Here is a 26,259-nt window from a genome sequence, read left to right as displayed (position 1 = left end):
CCAGTTGGTCAGCAGAGACTCTCAGGCAGGAGGGGGACACACCGTACAGGGCCCGGTCCACACTACTGTAGACCTCCTGCTGGTACAGGGCCTGGTCCACACTACTGTAGACCTCCTGCTGGTACAGGGCCTGGTCCACACTACTGTAGACCTCCTGCTGGTACAGGGCCCGGTCCACACTACTGTAGACCTCCTGCTGGTACAGGGCCTGGTCCACACTACTATAGGCCTCCTGCTGGTACAGGGCCCCATCCACACTACTGTAGACCTCCTGCTGGTACAGGGCCCGGTCCACACTACTGTAGACCTCCTGCTGGTACAGAGCCTTGTCCACACCACTGTAGACCTCCTGCTGGTACAGGGCCCGGTCCCCACTACTATAGGCCTCCTGCTGGTACAGGGCCTTGTCCACACTACTGAAGGCCTCCTGCTGGTACAGGGCCTGGTCCACACTACTGAAGGCCTCCTGCTGGTACAGGGCCTGGTCCACACTACTGTAGGCCTCCTGCTGGTACAGGGCCCGGTCCACACTACTATAGGCCTCCTGCTGGTACAGGGCCCCATCCACACTACTGTAGACCTCCTGCTGGTACAGGGCCCGGTCCACACTACTGTAGACCTCCTGCTGGTACAGAGCCTTGTCCACACCACTGTAGACCTCCTGCTGGTACAGGGCCCGGTCCCCACTACTGTAGACCTCCTGCTGGTACAGGGCCCGGCCCACACTACTATAGGCCTCCTGCTGGTACAGAGCCTTGTCCACACTACTGAAGGCCTCCTGCTGGTACAGGGCCCGGTCCACACTACTGAAGGCCTCCTGCTGGTACAGGGCCCAGTCCACACTACTATAGGCCTCCTGCTAGTACAGGGCCTTGTCCACACTACTAAAGGCCTCCTGCTGGTACAGGGCCCGGTCCACACTACTATAGGCCTCCTGCTGGTACAGGGCCCCATCCACACTACTGTAGACCTCCTGCTGGTACAGGGCCCGGTCCACACTACTATAGGCCTCCTGCTGGTACAGAGCCTTGTCCACACTACTGAAGGCCTCCTGCTGGTACAGGGCCCGGTCCACACTACTGAAGGCCTCCTGCTGGTACAGGGCCCGGTCCACACTACTGAAGGCCTCCTGCTGGTACAGGGCCCAGTCCACACTACTATAGGCCTCCTGCTGGTACAGGGCCTTGTCCACACCACTGAAGGCCTCCTGCTGGTACAGGGCCCGGTCCACACTACTATAGGCCTCCTGCTGGTACAGGGCCCCATCCACACTACTGTAGACCTCCTGCTGGTACAGGACCCGGTCCACACTACTGTAGACCTCCTGCTGGTACAGGGCCCGGTCCACACTACTGTAGGCCTCCTGCTGGTACAGGGCCCGGTCCACACTACTGTAGGCCTCCTCCTTGGCCTGACACAGCTGACTGAGTTTAGGTGTAAACCAGGAGCCCCATCCACACTGCAGTCTCAGAGACTCACACTACAGTCTCAGATGCGGCGAAGGGTGAAATTTCGCTGCGCCTCTGATCCGCCTCCGTAGGTATCAGAGGTAGTGTCAGAGGTAGAGTCAGAGGTAGAGTCAGAGGTAGAGTCAGAGGTAGAGTCAGAGGTAGTATCAGAGGTAGAGTCAGAGGTAGTGTCAGAGGTAGTATCAGAGGTAGTATCAGAGGTAGTGTCAGAGGTAGAGTCAGAGGTAGGATCAGAGGTAGTATCAGAGGTAGAGTCAGAGGTAGAGTCAGAGGTAGAGTCAGAGGTAGTGTCAGAGGTAGTGTCAGAGGTAGTATCAGAGGTAGAGTCAGAGGTAGTGTCAGAGGTAGTATCAGAGGTAGTATCAGAGGTAGTGTCAGAGGTAGAGTCAGAGGTAGGATCAGAGGTAGTATCAGAGGTAGAGTCAGAGGTAGAGTCAGAGGTAGAGTCAGAGGTAGTGTCAGAGGTAGTGTCAGAGGTAGAGTCAGAGGTAGTGTCAGAGGTAGTATCAGAGGTAGAGTCAGAGGTAGAGTCAGAGGTAGAGTCAGAGGTAGAGTCAGAGGTAGAGTCAGAGGTAGTGTCAGAGGTAGAGTCAGAGGTAGAGTCAGAGGTAGTGTCAGAGGTAGAGTCAGAGGTAGAGTCAGAGGTAGTATCAGAGGTAGTATCAGAGGTAGAGTCAGAGGTAGTATCAGAGGTAGAGTCAGAGGTAGTGTCAGAGGTAGTGTCAGAGGTAGTGTCAGAGGTAGAGTCAGAGGTAGTATCAGAGGTAGAGTCAGAGGTAGTATCAGAGGTAGAGTCAGAGGTAGTGTCAGAGGTAGAGTCAGAGGTAGAGTCAGAGGTAGTGTCAGAGGTAGTGTCAGAGGTAGAGTCAGAGGTAGTATCAGAGGTAGTATCAGAGGTAGTATCAGAGGTAGTATCAGAGGTAGAGTCAGAGGTAGTGTCAGAGGTAGTGTCAGAGGTAGAGTCAGAGGTAGTATCAGAGGTAGTATCAGAGGTAGAGTCAGAGGTAGAGTCAGAGGTAGTGTCAGAGGTAGAGTCAGAGGTAGAGTCAGAGGTAGTACCAGAGGTAGTATCAGAGGTAGAGTCAGAGGTAGTGTCAGAGGTAGTGTCAGAGGTAGAGTCAGAGGTAGTATCAGAGGTAGTGTCAGAGGTAGAGTCAGAGGTAGAGTCAGAGGTAGTACCAGAGGTAGTATCAGAGGTAGAGTCAGAGGTAGTATCAGAGGTAGTACCAGAGGTAGTGTCAGAGGTAGTGTCAGAGGTAGTGTCAGAGGTAGAGTCAGAGGTAGTATCAGAGGTAGTATCAGAGGTAGTATCAGAGGTAGAGTCAGAGGTAGTGTCAGAGGTAGTGTCAGAGGTAGAGTCAGAGGTAGTATCAGAGGTAGTGTCAGAGGTAGAGTCAGAGGTAGAGTCAGAGGTAGAGTCAGAGGTAGTGTCAGAGGTAGAGTCAGAGGTAGAGTCAGAGGTAGTGTCAGAGGTAGAGTCAGAGGTAGAGTCAGAGGTAGTACCAGAGGTAGTATCAGAGGTAGAGTCAGAGGTAGAGTCAGAGGTAGTGTCAGAGGTAGAGTCAGAGGTAGTGTCAGAGGTAGAGTCAGAGGTAGAGTCAGAGGTAGAGTCAGAGGTAGTACCAGAGGTAGTATCAGAGGTAGAGTCAGAGGTAGTGTCAGAGGTAGTGTCAGAGGTAGAGTCAGAGGTAGAGTCAGAGGTAGTACCAGAGGTAGTATTAGAGGCGCAGTATTGGCGAACTGAAACAATGTGAACGGATAAACCCACGGCACGGAGCGAGGACGTGTCGATCTGATGGTGTTCACTGTGTGATAACTAAACAGATCCTTCACTCAACACAATAAAGAGAAATGTCCCACAAAGCAACGTTACAGGACCAAACAACAGTAACGTAGTAACTAGTAGTGTCTTTGGCAACTTATATGAGGAAAAAAATACTGCAGATATACGTGGAGAAGTGTCTGTCCAACCGACTCTTCATCACATTTCTGGCCAAAAAACAGCGTCTGTCCCCAGCAAAAAACTTTAACTCACCAAGTGTGAAAAAAGACAGCCTCCCTCCCCGCGAGTGAAAGAGTCAGACAGCTTCCTGTTTACTGATGTTGATTATGTAATTATGTAATTTAGAGCGAAAAACGTAACTTTGTCACTTTCCAGGATGTTTGGTGGGTCAGGATTAGGGCTGAACGATATATCGTTATCGTATCTATATCTAGATATGAACATTCAAGATATTAATATCGAAAAAGCAACGATATAAACAATATAGATCCCCCCCTTCCCCCACTCGCCCTGCATGTACAGCTCTGGCAGTCACAACAAACGTCATTTTTACGATTGCCCTTGAATGCACCGCTAAGGCCAACCAACCACAAACCTTATTTCATGCTTGCTGTGGATCGACAGCTGAAGCCAACCAATGACAAACATACGAGGGCGGGAGTGAGGGAGACGGAGACGGAGACGCACACACACGCTACATACACAGCAGGGAAATTAAAAAGAAAGAAGGAAAAGTGACTTAAGTGCAGAAGATAATGCGGCCAGTGGCGGTGCAGAATCTGATTTGGTGCCAAAACATAAATCATCCTCCATTATTTGGAGGTATTTTGGATTTAAAAAGGATGATGTAAACCAGAGCGAGGTGTTGTGCAGGTCGTGCTTGGCGAAAATTGCAACGAAGCAAGGTAGCACAACAAACATGTTTCACCACCTGAAACAACACCATCGTGTGCTGCACGAAGAGTGTATTGCAATGAGAGAAACACCGGGGACTTCTCAGTCATCCCGAAAGAAGCCCAAGCAAAGTTTGATTGCTGATGCGTTCAGGAGCGTTACACCGTATGAGTCGACGTCCACCAGACATAAAGACATTACAGACGCTATAACATATATTTATTTATATAACATATACACATTTATTTATTGGTGACTTTATGTTAATGTTGATGACTGGCAGTGAGTTCTTATCAATAAAATTGTACTTTCCACATTCTTTTGTATTATGATGTTTTTATTTTTCTGAAAAATGCTTGGTTTTCACCGAACCCGTAGTCACATCGTACCGTATCGACATCGAGATATCTGCCATGAATATCAATAATATATCGAGAAATGAAATTTTGTCCATATCGTTCAGCCCTAGTCAGGATCTCATCACAACACATTATAACAGCATCATATGATTATAAACAGTCAGCAGGTACATGTTTAGATCAACAGGAGGACACCGGGGGAAACACATTGAAAAAGGAACACACAGACGTCATCACCATGACGTGTACCGTCGTCATCATGACGTGCACCGTCATGATGACGTGCACCGTCATGATGACGTGCACCGTCGTCATCATGACGCGCACCGTCGTCATCATGACGCGCACCGTCGTCATCATGACGCGCACCGTCGTCACCATGACGTGCACCGTCACGCCTCTTTTGGAGCCGCAGCGCCGGCTTTCTGTGTGAATTACACACTGCTGCGTCTTTACGCCGGAGCTGTTTGGTTCTGTGTGAACAAACAACAGCGGAGAATTGGCGAACCGCCGCTGTGGCGATAATGCGGCGTCTCTGTGTGAAAAGGGCTATTGTTTATCGTTGTTGTTGTTTGTGCAGACGGTCAGAAACACTCCAGTCAGTGCAGTGAAAGCAGGCCTGTAACTCCAGCTGTGTCTCAGCCGTCCATTTCCTCACTGTTTTTAATTACGTACTGTAATTAAGTACAATGTTCAGGTACTTTACTTGAGTATTTCCAACCTCTGCTACTTCATACTTCCTCTCCACCACATTTATTTGATAACTTTAGTTACTAGTTACTTTGCAGATTCAGATTACTCAGGGTTTATAGGCTAATAATTATGACCTGTAACCAATCAGATAGTGTTGTGGGCAGGACATGGTGTGAGAGGAAATGTTATGTAAAAATGTAAAAAATGTAATCAGTTCTGACAGAAAAATCACAATTAATCTGAAAAATGAATATCAGCCTGATAATGATGATAATAATAATCTGTCCCCTCCTGCGACTGCTCAGCTCAGGATATTCTGACATCAGGGGCCCAGAGGAAGAAGCAGACATGAATATCAGAGGCACTTCTAGTGGAGTTCATTCATTCATTCATTCATTCATTCATTCATTCATTCAGAGGAGGAGGAGGAGGAGGAGGAGGAGGAGGAGGAAGTGATGGGCTGATATCAAACACTCAGTTATCATTGTTGTCTAACCACACCTGATCTGTACTCATCAGTCCAGGCGGTAGAAAGGTGAAAGCTTCCTGAAATATTTGAAATCACTGTTGTCTGACGTTTGTTATTTTTCATGTTTCAGTATGAACAGCTCTCAGTCCACCGTCCCCATCACCTTTACAGTCTACAGCTCTCTTGGTGTTTATAACTCTGCACTGGTCATCTGCATATCTGTCCTTTACATTTCAAGTTTGTGTATCAATCTTTTCCTCATTCTGGTTATTTGTGTTGAATCTCGCCTTCACAAGCCGATGTACATATTGTTGGTCAATCTGTCTGTGAGCGGAGTAATTGGCAGTTCATCTGTGTGTCCAAGCATCATCAAACACCTCACAGTGAGCCAGCAGGAGACTTCTCTGGAAGGATGTTTAACACAAGTGTTTTTAACCAACGTGTATGGCAGCTGTATGTTTTGTCTGTTAGCGCTGATGGCCTACGATCGGTACGTTTCTATCTGTAAACCTCTGCTGTACCACTCCATCATGACCCCGGCTAAAGTCAAACTGATGCTGCTGCTGGTTTATTCCATCCTGAGCTTGTCCTCAGCCATCCAGGTGTATCTGACGTCCAGACTCACACTGTGCAGACACACCGTCAACAAACTTTTTTGTGACAGTTTAGTGATTGCAAACCTTTCTTGTACAAAGACGACTGTGATCAGTGTGTACGGTCTGTGCTGCATCATGTGTCTCATCATCTTCCCTTTTGTTCTAGTCATTCTGTCATATGTTCATATTTTCACAGTGATCCTAAAGCCCTCGAAGCAGTCTCAGTGGAAGGCGCTGCAGACGTGCACCCCTCACTTGGTGACGTTTATTAATTTCTCCATAGCCTCTTTCTCTGGTTTTATTTATAATCGTGTAAGTCATCAAGTTCCAAAAACAGTCAATATTTTTACAAGTCTGAATTTTTTTGTCATCCCTCCTCTGCTGCATCCCATAATTTATGGTATTAAAATGCAAGAGATTCGACAAAGTATAAACAAACTGATGGAGAAAAATATACATCTGTGAGCTGAGATATGAATCTACAGGTTTATTCTGTTTTGATGTAATTCTCACTTCACTGACTTTCCCTAAAGCTCACGACCAATAAAACACACTGATGATTGGTTGGTGAATGTGGGGAATCTTCTTCTGATGTTTGCGTCGTCTTTGTTCTGTGTTTCATAACCGCTGAATGTTTCAGACTTCTCAGTGCTGCATCAGGACACAGAGGGCATAATACCAGTGAGAGAGTACAGTACCGATGTTTTCAGTCTCTTCTGAAAGGCTATAAACTGATGTTTCCCAGCTGTCAGAAGCTTTAAACTACAGGAATGTCAAGACACTGTTATTTATTTATTTTCTCGTCTGAATCTTTTAAAGCAAGAATCAGCCTGCAGGTGAGCTGCAACTGCTCCTGTTACATGACGAGACTCAGACGAGGTGTTTATGAGTTTGATTCATGTTTGGTCTCCTTCTCAGACTCTCATCGACTCTCACCGACTCTCAGACTCTCTCTGACTCTCACCAACTCTAAGACTCTCTCTGACTCTCTCCGACTCTCTCCGACTCTCTCCGACTCTCCGACTCTCTCCGACTCTCCGACTCTCCGACTCTCCGACTCTCTCCGACTCTCTCCGACTCTCTCCGACTCTCTCCGACTCTCTCCGACTCTCTCCGACTCTCTCTGACTCTCTCTGACTCTCACCGACTCTCTGACTCTCTCTGACTCTCTCCGACTCTCTCTGACTCTCTCCGACTCTCTGACTCTCTGACTCTCTCTGACTCTCTCTGACTCTCTCCGACTCTCTCCGACTCTCTGACTCTCTCTGACTCTCTCTGACTCTCTCCGACTCTCTGACTCTCTCAGACTCTCTCAGACTCTCTCCGACTCTCTCCGACTCTCTGACTCTCTCTGACTCTCTCCGACTCTCTCTGACTCTCTGACTCTCTCTGACTCTCTCTGACTCTCTCCGACTCTCTGACTCTCTCTGACTCTCTCTGACTCTCTCTGACTCTCTCCGACTCTCTCTGACTCTCTCCGACTCTCTGACTCTCTGACTCTCTCTGACTCTCTCCGACTCTCTCCGACTCTCTCCGACTCTCTGACTCTCTCTGACTCTCTCTGACTCTCTCCGACTCTCTCTGACTCTCTGACTCTCTCTGACTCTCTCTGACTCTCTCCGACTCTCTGACTCTCTCTGACTCTCTCTGACTCTCTCCGACTCTCTGACTCTCTCAGACTCTCTCAGACTCTCTGTGACTCTCTGTGACTTTCTGTGACTCTCTGTGACTCTCTGTGACGCTCTGTGATTTCAATTTGGAGGCAGAAAACAAAGTTACTCTGCTTGTGACCCTAACCCACCCTGAGGACAGAAATATTGGGAAACACTGGATAATAGGGATGCAAGATAATCAGCCTGATAACAAGACATTTTAATTATCATTTATTATTCTGATAATGAAATTAAAGCTGATAATTCCCTGTTACAGCAGGTTTTTATTTGCTTTATTTGAATAGGGACAATGCACATTAATGTTTTAAATATCGTTGCAAACATGCCAGATTATAACAAGGCTGCTAATTTGCATCCGTAGTCCCTAGTAAATAAATAGAAGAGATACAAAACAGAAGAGACTACAAATAAATAGATAAAATACAAATAGAAAAGACAACACATACAACACAATATATTATGCAGTAGGAGGGATACCGAACCGAGACAGGATGTAACAATAAAAAGTAGTGTTCACAAGTCCAACTAGTGGTCGCACTTTTGATTTGATTCCAGCCACTGTTTTAGTTTTCCTTTAACAGCAGGGTATGTGGGCATTCTCTTATGGAGAAGGGAAGACTGGTCCAACTTTCCCCCCACAACAGACAACACGTTCCTCCCAAATGTCGTGCGTTTGTGGGGAATCTCGCAGTCTCCTTGCTCACAGGCTCTGCAGTCAGGTGGCTCTCTGCAGCCAGGTGGCTCTCTGCAGACAGGTGGCTCTCTGCAGACAGGTGGCTCTCTGAGACCAGTGGCTCTCTGCAGCCGGGTGGCTCTCTGCAGACGGGCGGCTCTCTGCAGACAGGTGGCTCTCTGCAGACGGGTGGCTCTCTGCAGCCGGGCGGCTCTCTGCAGACGGGCGGCTCTCTGCAGACGGGCGGCTCTCTGCAGCCGGGTGGCTCTCTGCAGCCGGGTGGCTCTCTGCAGACGGGCGGCTCTCTGCAGCCGGGCGGCTCTCTGCAGCCGGGCGGCTCTCTGCAGCCGGGCGGCTCTCTGCAGCCGGGCGGCTCTCTGCAGACGGGCGGCTCTCTGCAGCCGGGCGGCTCTCTGCAGCCGGGCGGCTCTCTGCAGCCGGGCGGCTCTCTGCAGACGGGCGGCTCTCTGCAGCCGGGCGGCTCTCTGCAGCCGGGCGGCTCTCTGCAGACGGGTGGCTCTCTGCAGCCGGGTGGCTCTCTGCAGCCGGGTGGCTCTCTGCAGACGTTCTACAAGCCTCTTTCTTTCTGTACTCAGTATTTAATACAGCTGACGGGTCAAAGTGTTTATTTCAAAAGAACAAGTGAAGTCTGAAATCATTATCACAGCTTTAATATTAAGTCATTCACCTTACTCATCACACCTGAGCCTTTTATACCCTCAGTGCACGTAAACTACATTTTAGAACACAAAAACGTAAACAAATAAAATGTTGTCATCAGTTGTTAGTATCGGTTGAAAAGAAACCTGTATCGGCTTCCACACTGGATTAATCAACGTTTTAATCAACTGGTGAACCAGCAGATGACTTCAGACTGAACTGTGACACAAAGTGTGAACGTTCATTCATCAACATGGTGCCACAACCATCAGCCGCAGATCCACATCAGTCCAACCACCGAGCTGCTGTCAGGCTGCTGCTGCCTGCGTGTGTTCAGGTTCTGAAGCTTCACAGCTCAGTATCTGACCCGATACGGCTGCAGTGAAGTTTCATATCGGTCCATACTGATAGTTATTGATCATTTTTAATCACCTGTCCTATTTTTTTTATTATTTTCAAAGACCAGGTGAAAAAAGGTTGATTTAACCTTTTTCTTTCATTTTAATGAACCACTTTATCGAAGCACACAGGTTTGAATCATGTAACACACAAATATATAAAAATACTTTGAGCTGACCAGCTGGTTTTTATTCAGTTTCCTGTCCGTCAGCGCTCGTGCTCATGTTAACGGTTGGTTTGTGAAACGCTCTGCCGACAGCACAGAATCAGAATCAGAATCAGAATCTGAGCTGGTGCAGAGGATTATGAGTCGTACCTGGGCCGGCGGTCGGGCCGACTGGAGCCATTTTGTTTTTGGTATTGGTGATGTGCCTGTGCCCGATCACACTGCTGTTGTTTTAACGCCTGGCCCAGACCAAATGTGAAATATGGTCTTGAGTTACGGATTAAAAAGGGCCTGAGAGGAGTTTTTGCAGAACATTATGATGTCACAGTGAAGTTGACCTTTGACCTTTTGGCTCAACAAACTCAAATAACTTCCTTATTTTGTCCTGTTAGACTGTTTGAGTCCACATGGACATTTATTGAGCTTAAAGAAACTTCTACTACTAAACTTCTATCAGAACCACCCGGGAGCACAAACACCCGAAGGCCTGAAGCTGCCCTGTTCAGTTACCTTGGCGACAGCAGAGCGTCCTCCCATGATTCCCTGCAGCAGAGCGTGTTAATTGGCCCGTTAGTGAAGCTGGTTGGAGTCTCCAGTGTCCAAGTGTCCACACAGATGTGTTGATGAAGACAGGAGCTCCGTCGGGGCTCATTACAGAAACTGTAAACATGATGACATCACACATCAGAGTCCCCGCTGACCAATCCTGTCCACCGTACTCTGAAACACAGGAAGTGAACACGTTTGTGATTTGACCTGCAGAGTTTTCACCAAGTTCAAGAAATCATCGGTAATGATGACGTCATCACCGCTAACGTTAACTAGCCACTAACTCCACATCTACACCCTCCACACCCTCGTCCAGAAACACGTCCACCAGCACAAAAACACGATCTTCTCTTGTTTTGTAGATTTCAAGAAAGCATTCGACTCAACTTGGCATCATGGTCTGTTCCTGAAACTACTAGAAAAAGGTATTGGAGGAAAAACCTACGATATCATCAAGACAATGTACATAAATAATAAACGCGCTGTAAAAATGGGAATCATGGAAACAGACTTCTTCCCCCAAAGTAGAGGAGTGAAGCAGGGCTGCAGTCTGAGCCCCACCCTGTTTAACATCTACATCCAGGAATTGGCCAAATCCCTGGAAGAGTCCGATATCCCTGGTCTCACCCTCTCTGACAGAGAAGTCAAATGCTTACTATCTGCAGATGACCTAATACTGCTCGCTCCATCAAGGGAGGCTCTACAAAACAACTAGATCACCAGCAGAAGTTCTGTCAGACCTGGGCCCTGACCGTTAACCTGGAAAAGACAAAAGTCATGGTCTTCCAGAAACGACCTAAGAGTCAGACAAACCAACACCGGTTCCACCTGGACTCTACGGACACAGAACACACACACAGCTACACATATTTAGGACTAAACATCACATCGACGGGAAATTTCCATCTGGCCATTAAAGATCTCCGAGACAAGAGCAGAAGAGCTTTCTGGACTATAAAAAACCCTCAAACAGACGTACCTGTCAAAATCTGGATCAGAATATTTCAATCCATAACTGAACCAATCTTATTGTGCGGCAGTGAAGTGTGGGGCCCTCTCATCAACCAAGACTTTGAAAAATGGGACAAACACCCAATGGAAAGCTGCACACAGAGATCTGCAAAGCATCCTCAAAGTCCACAGGAACTCCCCCAACAACGGATGCAGAGCTGAATTAGGCCAATTTCCCCTGTTGGATCCAAAAAAGAGCTATAAAATTCTACCAACACCTCAAAGCCAGCGAGCCCGGCTCCTACCACTACAAAGCCCTACAATGCCAAGAGGAGAGAAGACAGGAGTCCCCTCAGCCAGCTGGTCCAGAGGCTCAGCTCCAACAGCACCGGGCACCAAGACCGCCCTCACACAATCCGGCCCCGCCAAATTATAGCAAAGAAAAAGACAATTACATCAACTATTGGACATCTGGCAGACAGACAGACAGACACACAGACACACAGACAGACAGACAGACAGACAGCTTTAAATTAAATGTGACATTTTAAATTAGAACCCGACTCTTATGTCGGTCCATAATTTGTGGCAAAAAACAGGTCAGATAAATTATTGTTTTATGAAGATTCACAACATAACAGCAGTTACAAAGAGCGTGAGGCCGAGGTGTTAAATAACAAGAGGATGAACTACAAGCGTCCAGTCTCATCCAAACATCATTCACCTGTGTTTTACTGGAAACAGCTGATTAAACTGTTAACGTTCATTATGTCCTCCTGACTCCAGCTAGCATAGAACAGCTAGCATAGAACAGCTAGCTAAGGTTAGCTTGCGCACAGTTTCAGCTCACATCTCAACAAACAGCAAGAAAAGAAAATAATCTAAAAACTGCTGGAAGTTTGTGAACAGCTCGTTGCCGACAGTCTGTAACTGTGACTGTCTGTGAGGATCTGGATGAAGGACAGGTGCGTTACCTGGACAGACGCCATCAGGAGGTCGTCAGGGGTCAAACTCAGACAAAATGGCGCTCACGTTAGCTTCACATGGAGCTGGTGAGGAGTTCAGGGTCCCTGGGAGAGAGCAGTGTTCAGTCAGTACACAGACAGCAGCACACATTAACAACATGCTGATGGACGAGACAAGATGATTGAGAAACGCATGATGAGTCCTCATTAAGCACGTGAATATTAATTATATAAACATTTGTTGCATCTTCCCTTCAGTCCTTCACTGCTGCACACTTCAGAGAAGTAACTGTAATCTGATTACTTGCCTTGTTACAATTCAGGTAACTGAGCTGACGACTCCTCAGTGAAATCTGTCATTTCGATTTTAATGTTGAGAAAAAAACATCTAATTAACAAAGTTACGCAGCTGTCAGAGGGGCGGGACTTCCTGTGAACCGGCCAATCAGAGAAGAACATCAAAGTGCCAGTCCATGATTGGTGTACAGCTGTCTGCCTGTCTGTCTGCCTGCCTGTCTGTCTGTCTGTCTGTCTGCCTGCCTGCCTGCCTGCCTGTCTGTCTGCCTGCCTGTCTGTCTGCCTGTCTGCCTGCCTGCCTGCCTGTCTGCCTGCCTGCCTGTCTGTCTGCCTGCCCGTCTGTCTGTCTGTCTGCCTGTCTGTCTGCCTGCCCGTCTGTCTGCCTGCCTGTCTGTCTGCCTGCCCGTCTGTCTGTCTGTCTGCCTGCCTGTCTGTCTGCCTGTCTGTCTGCCTGTCTGTCTGCCTGTCTGCCTGCCCGTCTGTCTGCCTGCCTGTCTGTCTGTCTGCCTGCCTGCCTGCCTGTCTGTCTGCCTGTCTGCCTGCCTGTCTCACTCCCTCTGAGGACTTCAGTGAAAATCTGCTTAAACTTAGTAGTTGAAAATAGTTGATCAGTGTTTGAAATGCTGCTGTCTGATGGTTCCAGTTGATTTAATAATAATGATAATGATCAGTTACAGTAAAGAACAGTACCTGTAAGAACAGGTGTGAATGTTTCTGAACAGACTCATGTTAACTGGAGTCAGAGACATGAAGTGTCCACCAGAGGGAGCTGCAGCTTCATTAAAAGCTCATTAGTCCAGTTTATTATCTGCATCTGTGACTCAAACAACAGCTGAACATCTGCTACAGTACAGAGATATATTGATTATTAATACTTTACCTGGTCACATATAAACCACATGAATCACAACATGTCCATCATGTCAGACTGTTGATTCCTTCAGCTCTCATGTTTCTGTGATGTCATTAAATCATTCGTGAAGTTTGGTTCAATCATTTCATTTATTATCGGTCTTCTGAACATGGACCATAAATATACGTACAGTGAATATAATCTTTGGTTAAATGTCATTTTCACCTCAGTCAGCTGCTTTAGATCTGCATCCACAAGCTTCTGATCAAATCAGATCAACTTTATTTATACAGCTGCAAATCACAACACAATCACTTTGCCTCAGTCAGTAGGCTTAAAATCTGTACAGTGAACGTCCTCCTCTGGTCGTCCTCCTCTACCTACCTACCTCTGACTCTACCTCTGACTCTACCTCTGACTCTACCTCTGACTCTACCTCTGACTCTACCTCTGACACTACCTCTGACTCTACCTCTGACTCTACCTCTGACTCTACCTCTGATACTACCTCTGACTCTACCTCTGATACCTCTGATACTTCCTCTGACTCTACCTCTGACTCTACCTCTGACACTACCTCTGACTCTACCTCTGATACCTCTGATACTACCTCTGACTCTACCTCTGACTCTACCTCTGACTCTACCTCTGACTCTACCTCTGACACTACCTCTGACACTACCTCTGACACTACCTCTGACTCTACCTCTGACTCTACCTCTGACTCTACCTCTGACTCTACCTCTGACTCTACCTCTGACACTACCTCTGATACTACCTCTGACTCTACCTCTGACTCTACCTCTGACTCTACCTCTGACACTACCTCTGACTCTACCTCTGACTCTACCTCTGACTCTACCTCTGATACTTCCTCTGACTCTACCTCTGACACTACCTCTGACTCTACCTCTGACTCTACCTCTGACTCTACCTCTGACTCTACCTCTGACTCTACCTCTGATACTTCCTCTGACTCTACCTCTGACTCTACCTCTGACTCTACCTCTGACTCTACCTCTGACTCTACCTCTGACTCTACCTCTGACTCTACCTCTGATACTACCTCTGACTCTACCTCTGACACTACCTCTGATACTACCTCTGACTCTACCTCTGACTCTACCTCTGACTCTACCTCTGACTCTACCTCTGACTCTACCTCTGACTCTACCTCTGACTCTACCTCTGATACTACCTCTGACTCTACCTCTGATACCTCTGATACTACCTCTGACTCTACCTCTGACTCTACCTCTGATACCTCTGACTCTACCTCTGACTCTACCTCTGACACTACCTCTGATACTACCTCTGACTCTACCTCTGACTCTACCTCTGACTCTACCTCTGACACTACCTCTGACTCTACCTCTGACTCTACCTCTGATACCTCTGACTCTACCTCTGACTCTACCTCTGATACTTCCTCTGACTCTACCTCTGACACTACCTCTGACTCTACCTCTGACTCTACCTCTGACTCTACCTCTGACTCTACCTCTGACTCTACCTCTGACTCTACCTCTGATACTACCTCTGACTCTACCTCTGATACCTCTGATACTACCTCTGACTCTACCTCTGACTCTACCTCTGATACCTCTGACTCTACCTCTGACTCTACCTCTGACACTACCTCTGATACTACCTCTGACTCTACCTCTGACTCTACCTCTGACTCTACCTCTGACTCTACCTCTGACACTACCTCTGACTCTACCTCTGACTCTACCTCTGATACCTCTGGCTCTACCTCTGACTCTACCTCTGATACTTCCTCTGACTCTACCTCTGACACTACCTCTGACTCTACCTCTGACTCTACCTCTGACTCTACCTCTGACTCTACCTCTGACTCTACCTCTGATACTTCCTCTGACTCTACCTCTGACACTACCTCTGACTCTACCTCTGACTCTACCTCTGACTCTACCTCTGACTCTACCTCTGACTCTACCTCTGACTCTACCTCTGATACTACCTCTGACTCTACCTCTGACACTACCTCTGATACTACCTCTGACTCTACCTCTGACTCTACCTCTGACTCTACCTCTGACTCTACCTCTGATACTACCTCTGACTCTACCTCTGACTCTACCTCTGACTCTACCTCTGACTCTACCTCTGATACTACCTCTGACTCTACCTCTGATACCTCTGATACTACCTCTGACTCTACCTCTGACTCTACCTCTGATACCTCTGACTCTACCTCTGACTCTACCTCTGACACTACCTCTGATACTACCTCTGACTCTACCTCTGACTCTACCTCTGACTCTACCTCTGACACTACCTCTGACTCTACCTCTGACTCTACCTCTGATACCTCTGACTCTACCTCTGACTCTACCTCTGATACTTCCTCTGACTCTACCTCTGACACTACCTCTGACTCTACCTCTGACTCTACCTCTGACTCTACCTCTGACTCTACCTCTGACTCTACCTCTGATACTACCTCTGACTCTACCTCTGACTCTACCTCTGACTCTACCTCTGATACTACCTCTGACTCTACCTCTGATACCTCTGATACTACCTCTGACTCTACCTCTGACTCTACCTCTGATACCTCTGACTCTACCTCTGACTCTACCTCTGACACTACCTCTGATACTACCTCTGACTCTACCTCTGACTCTACCTCTGACTCTACCTCTGACACTACCTCTGACTCTACCTCTGACTCTACCTCTGATACCTCTGACTCTACCTCTGACTCTACCTCTGATACTTCCTCTGACTCTACCTCTGACACTACCTCTGACTCTACCTCTGACTCTACCTCTGACTCTACCTCTGACTCTACCTCTGACTCTACCTCTGATACTTCCTCTGACTCTACCTCTGACACTACCTCTGACTCTACCTCTGACTCTACCTCTGACTCTACCTCTGACTCTACCTCTGACTCTACCTCTGACACTACCTCTGACTCTACCTCTGACTCTACCTCTGACTCTACCTCTGACACCTCTGGAGGAGGTTCAGGACCAGATAACAGAGTTAACGGAGCGACTGTGCTCATCATCTCACACGCTCCACTCCAGCTCTCCTACCAGAACGTGTAAGCGTTGGTGGTATAGTGGTTAGCATAGCTGCCTTCCAAGCAGTTGACCCGGGTTCGATTCCCGGCCAACGCAAATCTTTTCAGGGCCGTGACATGTAACGATCCCTCTGTTCTGTTTCCCTGAAACAACACTTTTACCGAGTTGACTCATTAAACATAGATTAATTACTTACAGACAGTATCTTTTGTAACCGTTATATAACATAACAATATCATGGGATTAGTTTCAGGAAGAAAAAGTAACAACTTGATATCAGATAGCCTGTAAAACATGAAGAGTTTAACTGGACTGAATCCATCCTGTAGTCTACTTTCACCCTCCAACTGGCAAATGTTATATGCAAAGAGAACAAGAACAGTATATTACACAAACAATACAGAACCACACCAAACACACAACACATTTTAATGTTATATTGAACTCAAATAAAGTTTAAAAGTGATGACTGTGAAAAATATCTAAAAATAATTGTGTTTTGGTTCAGATCTTTTACTTCCGTAAAATAGTGATAAAACTACACCAAAGAAATAATAAGTGAACTCTGAACGTACTGTCCACCTGCTTTTATTCTGAAAGAAGTAAGTACAGAGCGGAAGTGATTGTTTCCGACCCGGAAGTGACTCTTTGTGTTGTGGCGCTGATACTTTGTGTCCGTTATTCAGACGGCAGCAGCTTCACTGCTCCTCCTCACTGCTCCTCCTCACAGCTCCTCCTCACTGCTCCTCCTCAGCCCGCCGCTCTGTGTCGCCTGCACACAGGCTGCTGTTACTGTCCGACATTTTGTGCCTCCTCCGGTGCTCGCTGGCTGTTAGCTGTTAGCCGTTAGCTGTTAGCTGTTAGCTGTTAGCTGTTAGCCGGCTCGGTCGTGTGTCATGGCGGGTGGAGGCGGCGCGGCTCCTCCGCACGTCGGTGATGTCGAAGAGGACGCGTCACAGCTGCTGTTTCCTAAAGGTCTGACATCATCACGGTTATTAATGAGCTAATGTGAAGCTTTTAATCAGCACAGACGCTTTTGTGGTCACGTCATCACGTCCACTCCGTAACGTCACGCTGTGCGTCCTCATGAATGAAACTAACGTTGTTTACCTGGTCTCCTCTCCCTGTCTGTCTGTCTCTGTCCCTCCCTCCCTGTCTGTCTCCCTCCCTCCCTGTCTGTCTCCCTCCCTCCCTGTCTGTCTGTCTCCTCTCCCTGTCTCTCTCTCCCTCCCTGTCTGTCTGTCTGTCTCCCTCCCTGTCTGTCTGTCTCTGTCTGTCTGTCTCCCTCCCTGTCTCTGTCCCTCCCTGTCTGTCTGTCTCTCTCCCTCCCTGTCTCTCTCCCTCCCTGTCTGTCTGTCTGTCTCCCTCCCTGTCTCTCTCCCTCCCTGTCTGTCTGTCTCTCTCCCTCCCTGTCTGTCTCCCTCCCTGTCTGTCTGTCTCCCTCCCTGTCTGTCTGTCTCTGTCTGTCTGTCTCCTCTCCCTGTCTCTCTCCCCCTCCCTGTCTGTCTGTCTCCCTCCCTGTCTGTCTGTCTCCCTCCCTGTCTGTCTGTCTCCCTCCCTCCCTGTCTGTCTCTCTCCCTGTCTGTCTGCGTTGCCTCAGAGTTTGAGAACGCAGAGACGCTGCTGAACTCGGAGGTCCACATGCTGCTGGAGCACCGGAAGCAGCAGAACGAGAGCGCAGAGGACGAGCAGGAGCTGTCGGAGGTCTTCATGAAGACTCTGAACTACACGGCCCGATTCAGCCGCTTCAAGAACCGAGAGACCATCACAGCTGTCCGCAGGTCAGAGGTCACCTAGAACCGCCTGGTTCTGTTAGAGTCTCTGCGGTCTGATCCGGATCTGACTGGTCCCCCTTCCTCTCTCTCCTCAGTCTCCTCCTGCAGAAGAAGCTCCACAAGTTCGAGTTGGCCAGTTTAGCAAATCTGTGTCCTGAAGCTGCCGAAGAGGCCAAAGCCCTGATCCCCAGGTGAGTCTGATCACACCTGGATCACATCACACCTGACCCACATCACACCTGGTCCACATCACACCTGGACCACATCACACCTGGTCCACATCACACCTGGTCCACATCACACCTGACCCACATCACACCTGGTCCACATCACACCTGGTCCACATCACACCTGACCCACATCACACCTGGACCACATCACACCTGGTCCACATCACACCTGACCCACATCACACCTGGTCCACATCACACCTGGACCACATCACACCTGACCCACATCACACCTGGACCACATCACACCTGGTCCACATCACACCTGACCCACATCACACCTGGTCCACATCACACCTGGTCCACATCACACCTAGACCACATCACACCTGACCCACATCACACCTAGACCACATCACACCTGACCCACATCACACCTGACCCACATCACACCTGACCCACATCACACCTGACCCACATCGCACCTGGACCACATCACACCTGGTCCACATCACACCTGGTCCACATCACACCTGGACCACATCACACCTGACCCACATCACACCTGGACCACATCACACCTGGTCCACATCACACCTGACCCACATCACACCTGACCCACATCACACCTGGTCCACATCACACCTGGTCCACATCACACCTAGACCACATCACACCTAGACCACATCACACCTGACCCACATCACACCTGACCCACATCACACCTGGACCACATCACACCTGACCCACATCGCACCTGGACCACATCACACCTGGTCCACATCACACCTGACCCACATCGCACCTGGACCACATCACACCTGACCCACATCGCACCTGGACCACATCGCACCTGGTCCACATCACACCTGGTCCACATCACACCTAGACCACATCGCACCTGGTCCACATCGCACCTGGACCACATCGCACCTGGTCCACATCACACCTGACCCACATCACACCTAGACCACATCACACCTGACCCACATCACACCTGGACCACATCACACCTGGTCCACATCACACCTGACCCACATCACACCTGGTCCACATCACACCTGGACCACATCACACCTGACCCACATCACACCTGGACCACATCACACCTGGTCCACATCACACCTGACCCACATCACACCTGGTCCACATCACACCTGGTCCACATCACACCTAGACCACATCACACCTGACCCACATCACACCTAGACCACATCACACCTGACCCACATCACACCTGACCCACATCACACCTGGACCACATCACACCTGACCCACATCGCACCTGGACCACATCGCACCTGGTCCACATCACACCTGGTCCACATCACACCTGGACCACATCACACCTGACCCACATCACACCTGGACCACATCACACCTGGTCCACATCACACCTGACCCACATCACACCTGGTCCACATTACACCTGGTCCACATCACACCTAGACCACATCACACCTGACCCACATCACACCTAGACCACATCACACCTGACCCACATCACACCTGACCCACATCACACCTGACCCACATCACACCTGACCCACATCGCACCTGGACCACATCACACCTGGTCCACATCACACCTGACCCACATCGCACCTGGACCACATCGCACCTGACCCACATCGCACCTGGACCACATCGCACCTGGTCCACATCGCACCTGGTCCACATCACACCTAGACCACATCGCACCTGGTCCACATCGCACCTGGACCACATCACACCTGGTCCACATCACACCTAGACCATATCACAACACGACTGCAGTGACTGTATTTGGATGATCATTTATTTAATTTAACATGTTTCATGAAACAAACAGCTGAATCTCTCTGACGTGTGTGTGTGTGTGTGTGTGTGTGTGTGTGTGTGTGTGTGTGCGCGCGCGCGTGTGTGTGTGTGTGTGCGTGTGTGTGTGCGTGTGTGTGTGTGCGTGTTCAGTCTGGAGGGCCGGTTCGAGGACGAGGAGCTGCAGCAGATCCTCGACGACATCCAGACCAAGAGAAGCTTCCAGTACTGAGACCAGGACCGGGTCCTCTGCTCAGACCAGTTTTCATGTTTTCTTTCTGTCCAGGCGACTGAACTGAACTGATCGATCCTGATCATGTGATCTGATGACATCACAGTGTGTCCTGTTCACGTCACAATAAATTTTGATTTGTCTTTTTTAAAACGTCTCGATTTGATTCTGTCACGTTAGAAACAAACTTCGTCTCTGAACCAACTCTGATACGTGTGGATTCATCCGCTGCTGAAAATAGTCCCGACAACTTCTCGACTTCCTGTTTGTTTGATTCAAACTACAGCGAGCAGCAGAAACATGAAACTATTTTGAAAGCACTGAGCCAGAGACAGGAAGTCAGACCGGACTGAGGGACGGACCAACAGAACAATGAAGACTAAATGTTAATCGAGTCTAACAAACTTCAACTGATAAACTGTCGTGTGTCCGACCCATCTCCACTCATCACTACCTGAGTGAACTGGTCCTTTAAGAAACCGGTTCTTCAGTGGTGTTCTCATCGGTCTGTTGAGTCCGTCACATGTTGACGCAGTACGCTGCTGCTGCAGGGATGTTTGTGTCCTCAGAGTCCTGCAGAACCTCAGGCAGGACTCCGCTGGACGTCCTCACCATCCTCACCGTGTTCCTGCTGAACAGAGTCCTCTCGTAGTCCATCAGCTGCCTCCAGAATCCTGCGTTGAGTCGAATGAACGGTCGCTGCTCCAGAACCACTTCATGAGCCCGACGGAGGCTCAGCCCTGAGAATCTGTGAACACAGAGAATAGATCAGATCCAGGACCATCAGAACACGTCAACAACAAGATATTACTGGACTGGCCTGCTGCAGAGGACCAATCAGAGACTCCCAGGTGAAGGTGCTGTTCACCTCATCAGGTAGGCCATGATCAGAGCTGGGGATCGGCTCCTGCCGGCGCTGCAGTGGACCAGCGTGCTTCCCGTCTGGTTCTTGTGGACCCGTTCTGCCACTGGGTCGAAGTAGTACCTGAGGGGGGCATGAGGCTGGTCCTGGACGGGGACGTGGAGGACCTGCAGGCCGTCCAGCTGAGGGTACGACACGTCCTCCACGCCGCAGGCGTTAACGATGAGTGTGATGTTCCTGCTGGACAGGACGCTGAGGTTCAGAGCCGAGTCCAGACCACTGAGGTACAGACCGGGACACACCTGAGACACAGACATCACCTGCTGCAGGGAGGGAAAGCACCTGTGAGACAGGACCGAGGGCCACTTCCCCACAGACCCTTCAGGTGAAGCAGAGAAGCCAGATTCAAGATGTCCGACTCCTGAAGACGCTGTCAGAGAACTGACCCAGAAAACTGACTCAACAATTATTTGATTATTAAAAGAGTCGATGGCTTTTCTGTTGATCAAAGTGTCGACAGGTGAGTTCAGGTCTCAGTTATTTCACATCAGAGAAATAAACAGAACACAAACACATTTCCTTTAATTATCTGACGAGCTCATGTTTTTCTACTTTAATGAGTAAAAGTCAAAATGTAATGTTTCTTCTTTATTTATTTACTTCTACAGTTTGCTGAAATAAATAAGTAAATAACAGTTTATTCTAAAACATTTCATTTCAATATCAGAGAAACGTATTGTTACTATTTCAGGTGAATTCTGATAGGCTGCTCCATCGTTCAGCAGAGATTCAGAAGTATCAGAATGAATACATTGATTATTATTATTACTATTATTATTATTATTATCGTGACCCAGCTAATGTTTAATATTTATGGAGATCTACTGAACTTCATCCTGGATGTTTTTGGACACTCTGCCTTCCTGTTCTGTTTTAATTTAAACGACTGCTTAAAAGCTGAAAAACAAATGAACTCACAGGTCCAGAGCTGTGAAGAAGTCCTGAGAGTAGAAATACTCTGTTACACGTTAAAGTACTGCATTTACAATTACAAATCAAAAGTTTAAAGAGTACTGATGTGTTTAATGTTGCAGCTGATAAAGACGGAGCTCATTTAATAACTTCATGTCTCTGAGTAATTTATGAATTCATGACCAGAAATCAACTCAGTTTAATCTGATTGATGACGTGTTTGTTGAAATTGGATTACTAACCTGTATAGTAACTTCAGTTTTAAAATAAATGTAGTGGAAGTACGATGTGTCTCTGTCACGCGGTGTCGGTGGTAAAAGGTTCTGTCAGAAGTGGGATTCGAACCCACGCCTCCAGGGGAGACTGCGACCTGAACGCAGCGCCTTAGACCGCTCGGCCATCCTGACACGTGCCCGGACCCGCCGCTGACCGTATTTATCCATCTGTCTGATGAGAAGCGGCTTAAAAGCTGCTCTAATCTGCTGTTTCGATCCAACATGGCGGCTCACTGGATCAAAGATATGTAGTTAAATTAAAACTACAAAAGCAGCGAGTCTCAAAGGATCAAAAGAGTCTGTTCACAGACCAGTTCAGACACGTCCTCTCTCTCTCTCTCTCTCTCTCTCTCTCTCTCTCTCTCTCTCTCTCTCTCTCTCACACACACACACACGCACGCACACACGCACTGTGTCATATGATAATGAGTCACAGTTAAACAGACTCACTTCCTCTCCACAGACTTCACGCAGGTAAGATCTGCTGTTTCTAGACGGATAAACTCACCTGTACATGTCGTTAGTTGCTGCAGGACGTCACAGTATCTCATTACAACAGTTAGTAACTAGATAACTAATAATAACTACACATAAAAACTAAAAACTCGCCATTTATGCGGGAGCCAAGCTGCCCCGACAGGTTTACACCAAACTTCATTCAAAACTTTCACACTTTAATACTTCCGTGCTCACCCGTGCGTGTTTCTCGGTTATATCACAGTAGTTCAGGTATTTCCTGTGAGGAGAGGTTCCGCTCAGGTGTTCGGCCTAAAGTAAAGGCTCCGGGTCGGGCTGACTCACTCAGTCACCGCCCGGCTGCGCTCCGTCGGGCTGGTTACAGACGACACCGAGCTGTAACACCAGAACTTTTACTGTAAACACGCGGTGCTGCTCGACAGAGTTGATGCCGAACACAAGATGGTCTCCTGACAGTCCGATAAATGTCCCAGCAGCTCAGCTGGTGAGTCTGCTGAGCCCACCGGCTGAGGAGCTTCTAAATCTGACACTTTCTGAACTGAGTTTGGTGGGAAGTTTTTACTCGTCCCAGCATTCAGAGATCGTCTATATATATGTCTATGGTCTCAGCTGTTCAGTCCTGATTTAGATTGAGGCTTAAAAAGAACAGTCGGCCACCACTTCCGGCCGCCATTTTGCACTTTTTCACATTAAAAGTCATCACAACCAAATTGTCTGATGTAATAATCTGAAGTATTTTCTCTTTACTGCTGTGATCTTACTTCTGAAATCCTCCTGTACCTGACCTCAGACCTGCTGTTACAGTCTGTCGTCTGTAGTGTCCACACATCTGATGCATCTCCAGGTCCAAGTCTAAAGTCCAACGCTCTGTAAACAGATTGTCTTTATCATCCCGACTGGTTGAAAAAAGTTTTAATATCTTAATTTTTTAGAATCCTGATCCATAAACCAGTTTCTGTTCTGGTTCTGATGTAGACGACATGAAAATGCAGAATCAGAACAGAGACCAGCTCAGCTCGCCAGCAGCTGTCATCATCCCGAAGGTCCGATACCACCCAACCATCCAGATCCAGACACCTGCAGGTGGAGCACGAGCCAAAACCGGAACCAGTAAAAACCAGAAGGGCAGACCTGCTCCTGTGCGCCCCCCTCAGACAGACAAGAAGGCAGTCCAGGAGCAGAGGAGTGTGTAACCCTTGGTTCTGTCGCAGTGTTTAAGATGTTTCCTGTGTTTTATTCTGAAGTACTGGGCCTCCGGCTCGCGTTACAAAGGCTTCAGGTTGAGTTGACTTAAAACACGATAGTGAGGATTTCTTAAATCTGACACTTTCTGAACTGAGTTTGGTGGGAAGTGTTTAATCGTCAGAAACAAAGATGGTCTATGAATCAGTCTCAACAGTCTCAGCTGTTCAGTCCTGATTCAGACTGAGGCTGAAATAAACCAGCCGCCATTTTACAGTTTTTCACAATAAATGTCCTCACAACCAATAGATCATAGAGCGTCACCAGCAGGGGGCGTCATCAGACTGAATGTTCACTTTGTTAAAATGTGAAATTTGATTCTGTTTTTGAAAAGTCTTAAATGATCCCGATCCATAAACCAGTTTCTGTTCTGGTTCTTGTTCTGATGTAGACAACATGAAGCCGCAGAATCAGAACAGAGACCAGTCCACCTTGACAGCACCTGCGATGGGTCAGGCCCAGAACACCATCATCATCCCGAAGGTCCAATACCATCCGACCATCCAGATCCAGACACCTGCAGAGGGGGCACGAGCCAAGACCAGAACCAGTCAAAACCAGAAGAGCAGACCTGCTCGTGTGTGCCCCCCTCAGACTGACAGTCAGGCAGTCCAGGAGCAGACGGCTCAGGATGATCCACTTCCTGTTGTGAGACCGCGTCCTGGTGGAGGACAGAAACAGAAACGGAGCGCTCAGAAACCAGTTCAGAGACCTGCTTCAGATCCAGATCCTCCACAAACACCGGGTCAGGACCCTGACAGAGCCCCTCCCACACCGGATCAGATTCCTCTGGGTCTGGGGGTCCAGGTGGACGGGTGTGTTGTGGAGGACGTGGAGGTTCTGACACGTGGACAGAGAACCAATCAGAACTGGTTCACCTGGAGGAAGAACCGGATCACGGCCTCGGTGGCTCACAGCATCGCTCACTGTCGCTTCGTCAATGGCAAGAGCGAGACCCCACCCACCTCTTACCTGGCTGCTGTCACAGGTAGGCCACGCCCCTGACACACCTGAAGTGGTTCTGGTCTTCAGGTTTAAACTAACGATCACCGTCATTATTAATCAACAGGTGAGCGGCCCAGAGTCCAGACCAGAGCCATGAGCTGGGGGGTCGACATGGAGGCCGAGGTGGTCCGCAGGTATCAGGTGGGTCAGAGTGGACAGGTGTGTCATATTAATATCAGACCTCATTAACATATTGATGATGATGATGTCATCTTGCAGAGACTGAAGAGCGCTCAGTCCGGTCACTCGGTCTCGGTTCAGGACTGCGGTCTCTTCATCGACTCTCGGCGGCCCTGGTTGGCTGCGAGTCCTGATGGCATCGTGAAGGACAGCCGGACCGGCCAATGGCTGCTCTGCCTGGAGGTGAAGTGTCCCTACAAACACAGACACAGGCGGGTGGAGGACGCCTGCAGGGACGACCCCGCCTTCTGTCTGCAGATACAGGAGCAGGACGGACGGGTAAAACATCCACAACTGTCTGTCCACTGCTTGTTGTCAATGGCTGTGTCCCAATTCAGGGGCTGCATCCTTCGAAAGCCGCGTCCACCGTTGTTAAATGGGACGGTCTAGCCTTCAAATGCGTCCTTCGAAGGATGCAGCCCCTGAATTGGGACACAGCCAATGTCCTTGATATCTGGTGTGTCTGTCTTCACCTTGTCCTCTTGTCCAGCCCACTTTCTTCCTGTCCTCCATTGTCAGTGGTCCTCTCCTCTTCTTTATTGTCCTCTCCTCTTATCTCTAATCTTATCTCTTCTTGTCTCTATCGTCCTCACTTCTTGTCTCTAATATCCTCTCCGTGTTTCTAACGTCCTCTCTGTCCCCTCTGTCCAAGGCTCCGGTCTACAGTCTGAAGACGTCTCACAGTTACTTCACACAGATCCAGGTCCAGCTGGCGGTGACAGGGCTGCAGCAGGCCGACCTCGTTGTCTTCACTCTGAAGGAGACGG

At 48.6% G+C, this 26,259-nt stretch overlaps 4 protein-coding genes, 1 long non-coding RNA gene and 2 other non-coding genes across 9 annotated transcripts in view; 4 read left to right on the top strand and 3 right to left on the bottom strand.

Moving 5' to 3' along the window:
* The first annotated feature begins 5,798 nt into the window (after window positions 1–5,798).
* or60a1 (odorant receptor, family 60, subfamily A, member 1) lies at window positions 5,799–6,728 on the top strand. The gene has a single exon (XM_073484717.1). The coding sequence runs from the start codon at window positions 5,799–5,801 to the stop codon at window positions 6,726–6,728; it is 930 nt and encodes a 309-aa protein (XP_073340818.1).
* Window positions 6,729–9,113: 2,385 nt separating this feature from the next.
* On the bottom strand, window positions 9,114–12,400 carry LOC141009431 (uncharacterized). Its single transcript, XR_012180139.1, has 3 exons — window positions 12,309–12,400; window positions 10,345–10,554; window positions 9,114–9,217 (listed from the first exon to the last, which is right to left on the bottom strand). It is a non-coding gene; the product is annotated as an uncharacterized lncRNA (long non-coding RNA).
* A 4,129-nt stretch (window positions 12,401–16,529) lies between these two features.
* On the top strand, window positions 16,530–16,601 carry trnag-ucc (transfer RNA glycine (anticodon UCC)). The gene has a single exon. It is a non-coding gene; the product is annotated as a tRNA-Gly (tRNA).
* A 551-nt stretch (window positions 16,602–17,152) lies between these two features.
* Window positions 17,153–20,632, top strand: polr2d (RNA polymerase II subunit D). Its single transcript, XM_073487238.1, has 4 exons — window positions 17,153–17,480; window positions 18,106–18,286; window positions 18,376–18,471; window positions 20,401–20,632. Exons 1-4 carry the CDS (start codon window positions 17,402–17,404, stop codon window positions 20,477–20,479), a joined length of 435 nt encoding a protein of 144 aa, XP_073343339.1. The 5' UTR covers window positions 17,153–17,401; the 3' UTR covers window positions 20,480–20,632.
* LOC141013475 (dual specificity protein phosphatase 14) lies at window positions 20,231–23,348 on the bottom strand. The gene is made up of 3 exons (XM_073487228.1): window positions 23,282–23,348; window positions 21,348–21,664; window positions 20,231–21,227 (listed from the first exon to the last, which is right to left on the bottom strand). Exons 2-3 carry the CDS (start codon window positions 21,656–21,658, stop codon window positions 20,999–21,001), a joined length of 540 nt encoding a protein of 179 aa, XP_073343329.1. The 5' UTR covers window positions 21,659–21,664; window positions 23,282–23,348; the 3' UTR covers window positions 20,231–20,998.
* Window positions 22,638–22,720, bottom strand: trnal-cag (transfer RNA leucine (anticodon CAG)). The gene has a single exon. It is a non-coding gene; the product is annotated as a tRNA-Leu (tRNA).
* The window catches only part of LOC141013456 (uncharacterized), a 4,360-nt gene continuing 884 nt past the window's right edge, over window positions 22,784–26,259 (top strand). Inside the window, exons 1-6 of one of the 3 annotated variants that reach the window (XM_073487208.1) lie at window positions 23,491–23,549; window positions 24,041–24,250; window positions 24,699–25,295; window positions 25,377–25,453; window positions 25,532–25,771; window positions 26,145–26,259. The exon at window positions 26,145–26,259 is cut by the window's right edge and continues 884 nt beyond it. In XM_073487208.1, the coding sequence (XP_073343309.1) occupies window positions 24,046–24,250; window positions 24,699–25,295; window positions 25,377–25,453; window positions 25,532–25,771; window positions 26,145–26,259 (1,234 nt within the window). In that variant the 5' untranslated portion in view covers window positions 23,491–23,549; window positions 24,041–24,045. Of the gene's footprint in view, window positions 23,063–23,490; window positions 23,550–23,881; window positions 24,251–24,698; window positions 25,296–25,376; window positions 25,454–25,531; window positions 25,772–26,144 lie in introns of those variants that run through there. The other 2 variants (XM_073487216.1, XM_073487200.1) reach the window with 2 other exon arrangements.

Source organism: Pagrus major, chromosome 2 (assembly GCF_040436345.1).
Source record: "Pagrus major chromosome 2, Pma_NU_1.0".
NCBI lineage: Eukaryota > Metazoa > Chordata > Actinopteri > Spariformes > Sparidae > Pagrus > Pagrus major.
Note: the sequence above shows the minus strand (reverse complement) of the source record. Positions and strands in the feature narration are given on the sequence as shown.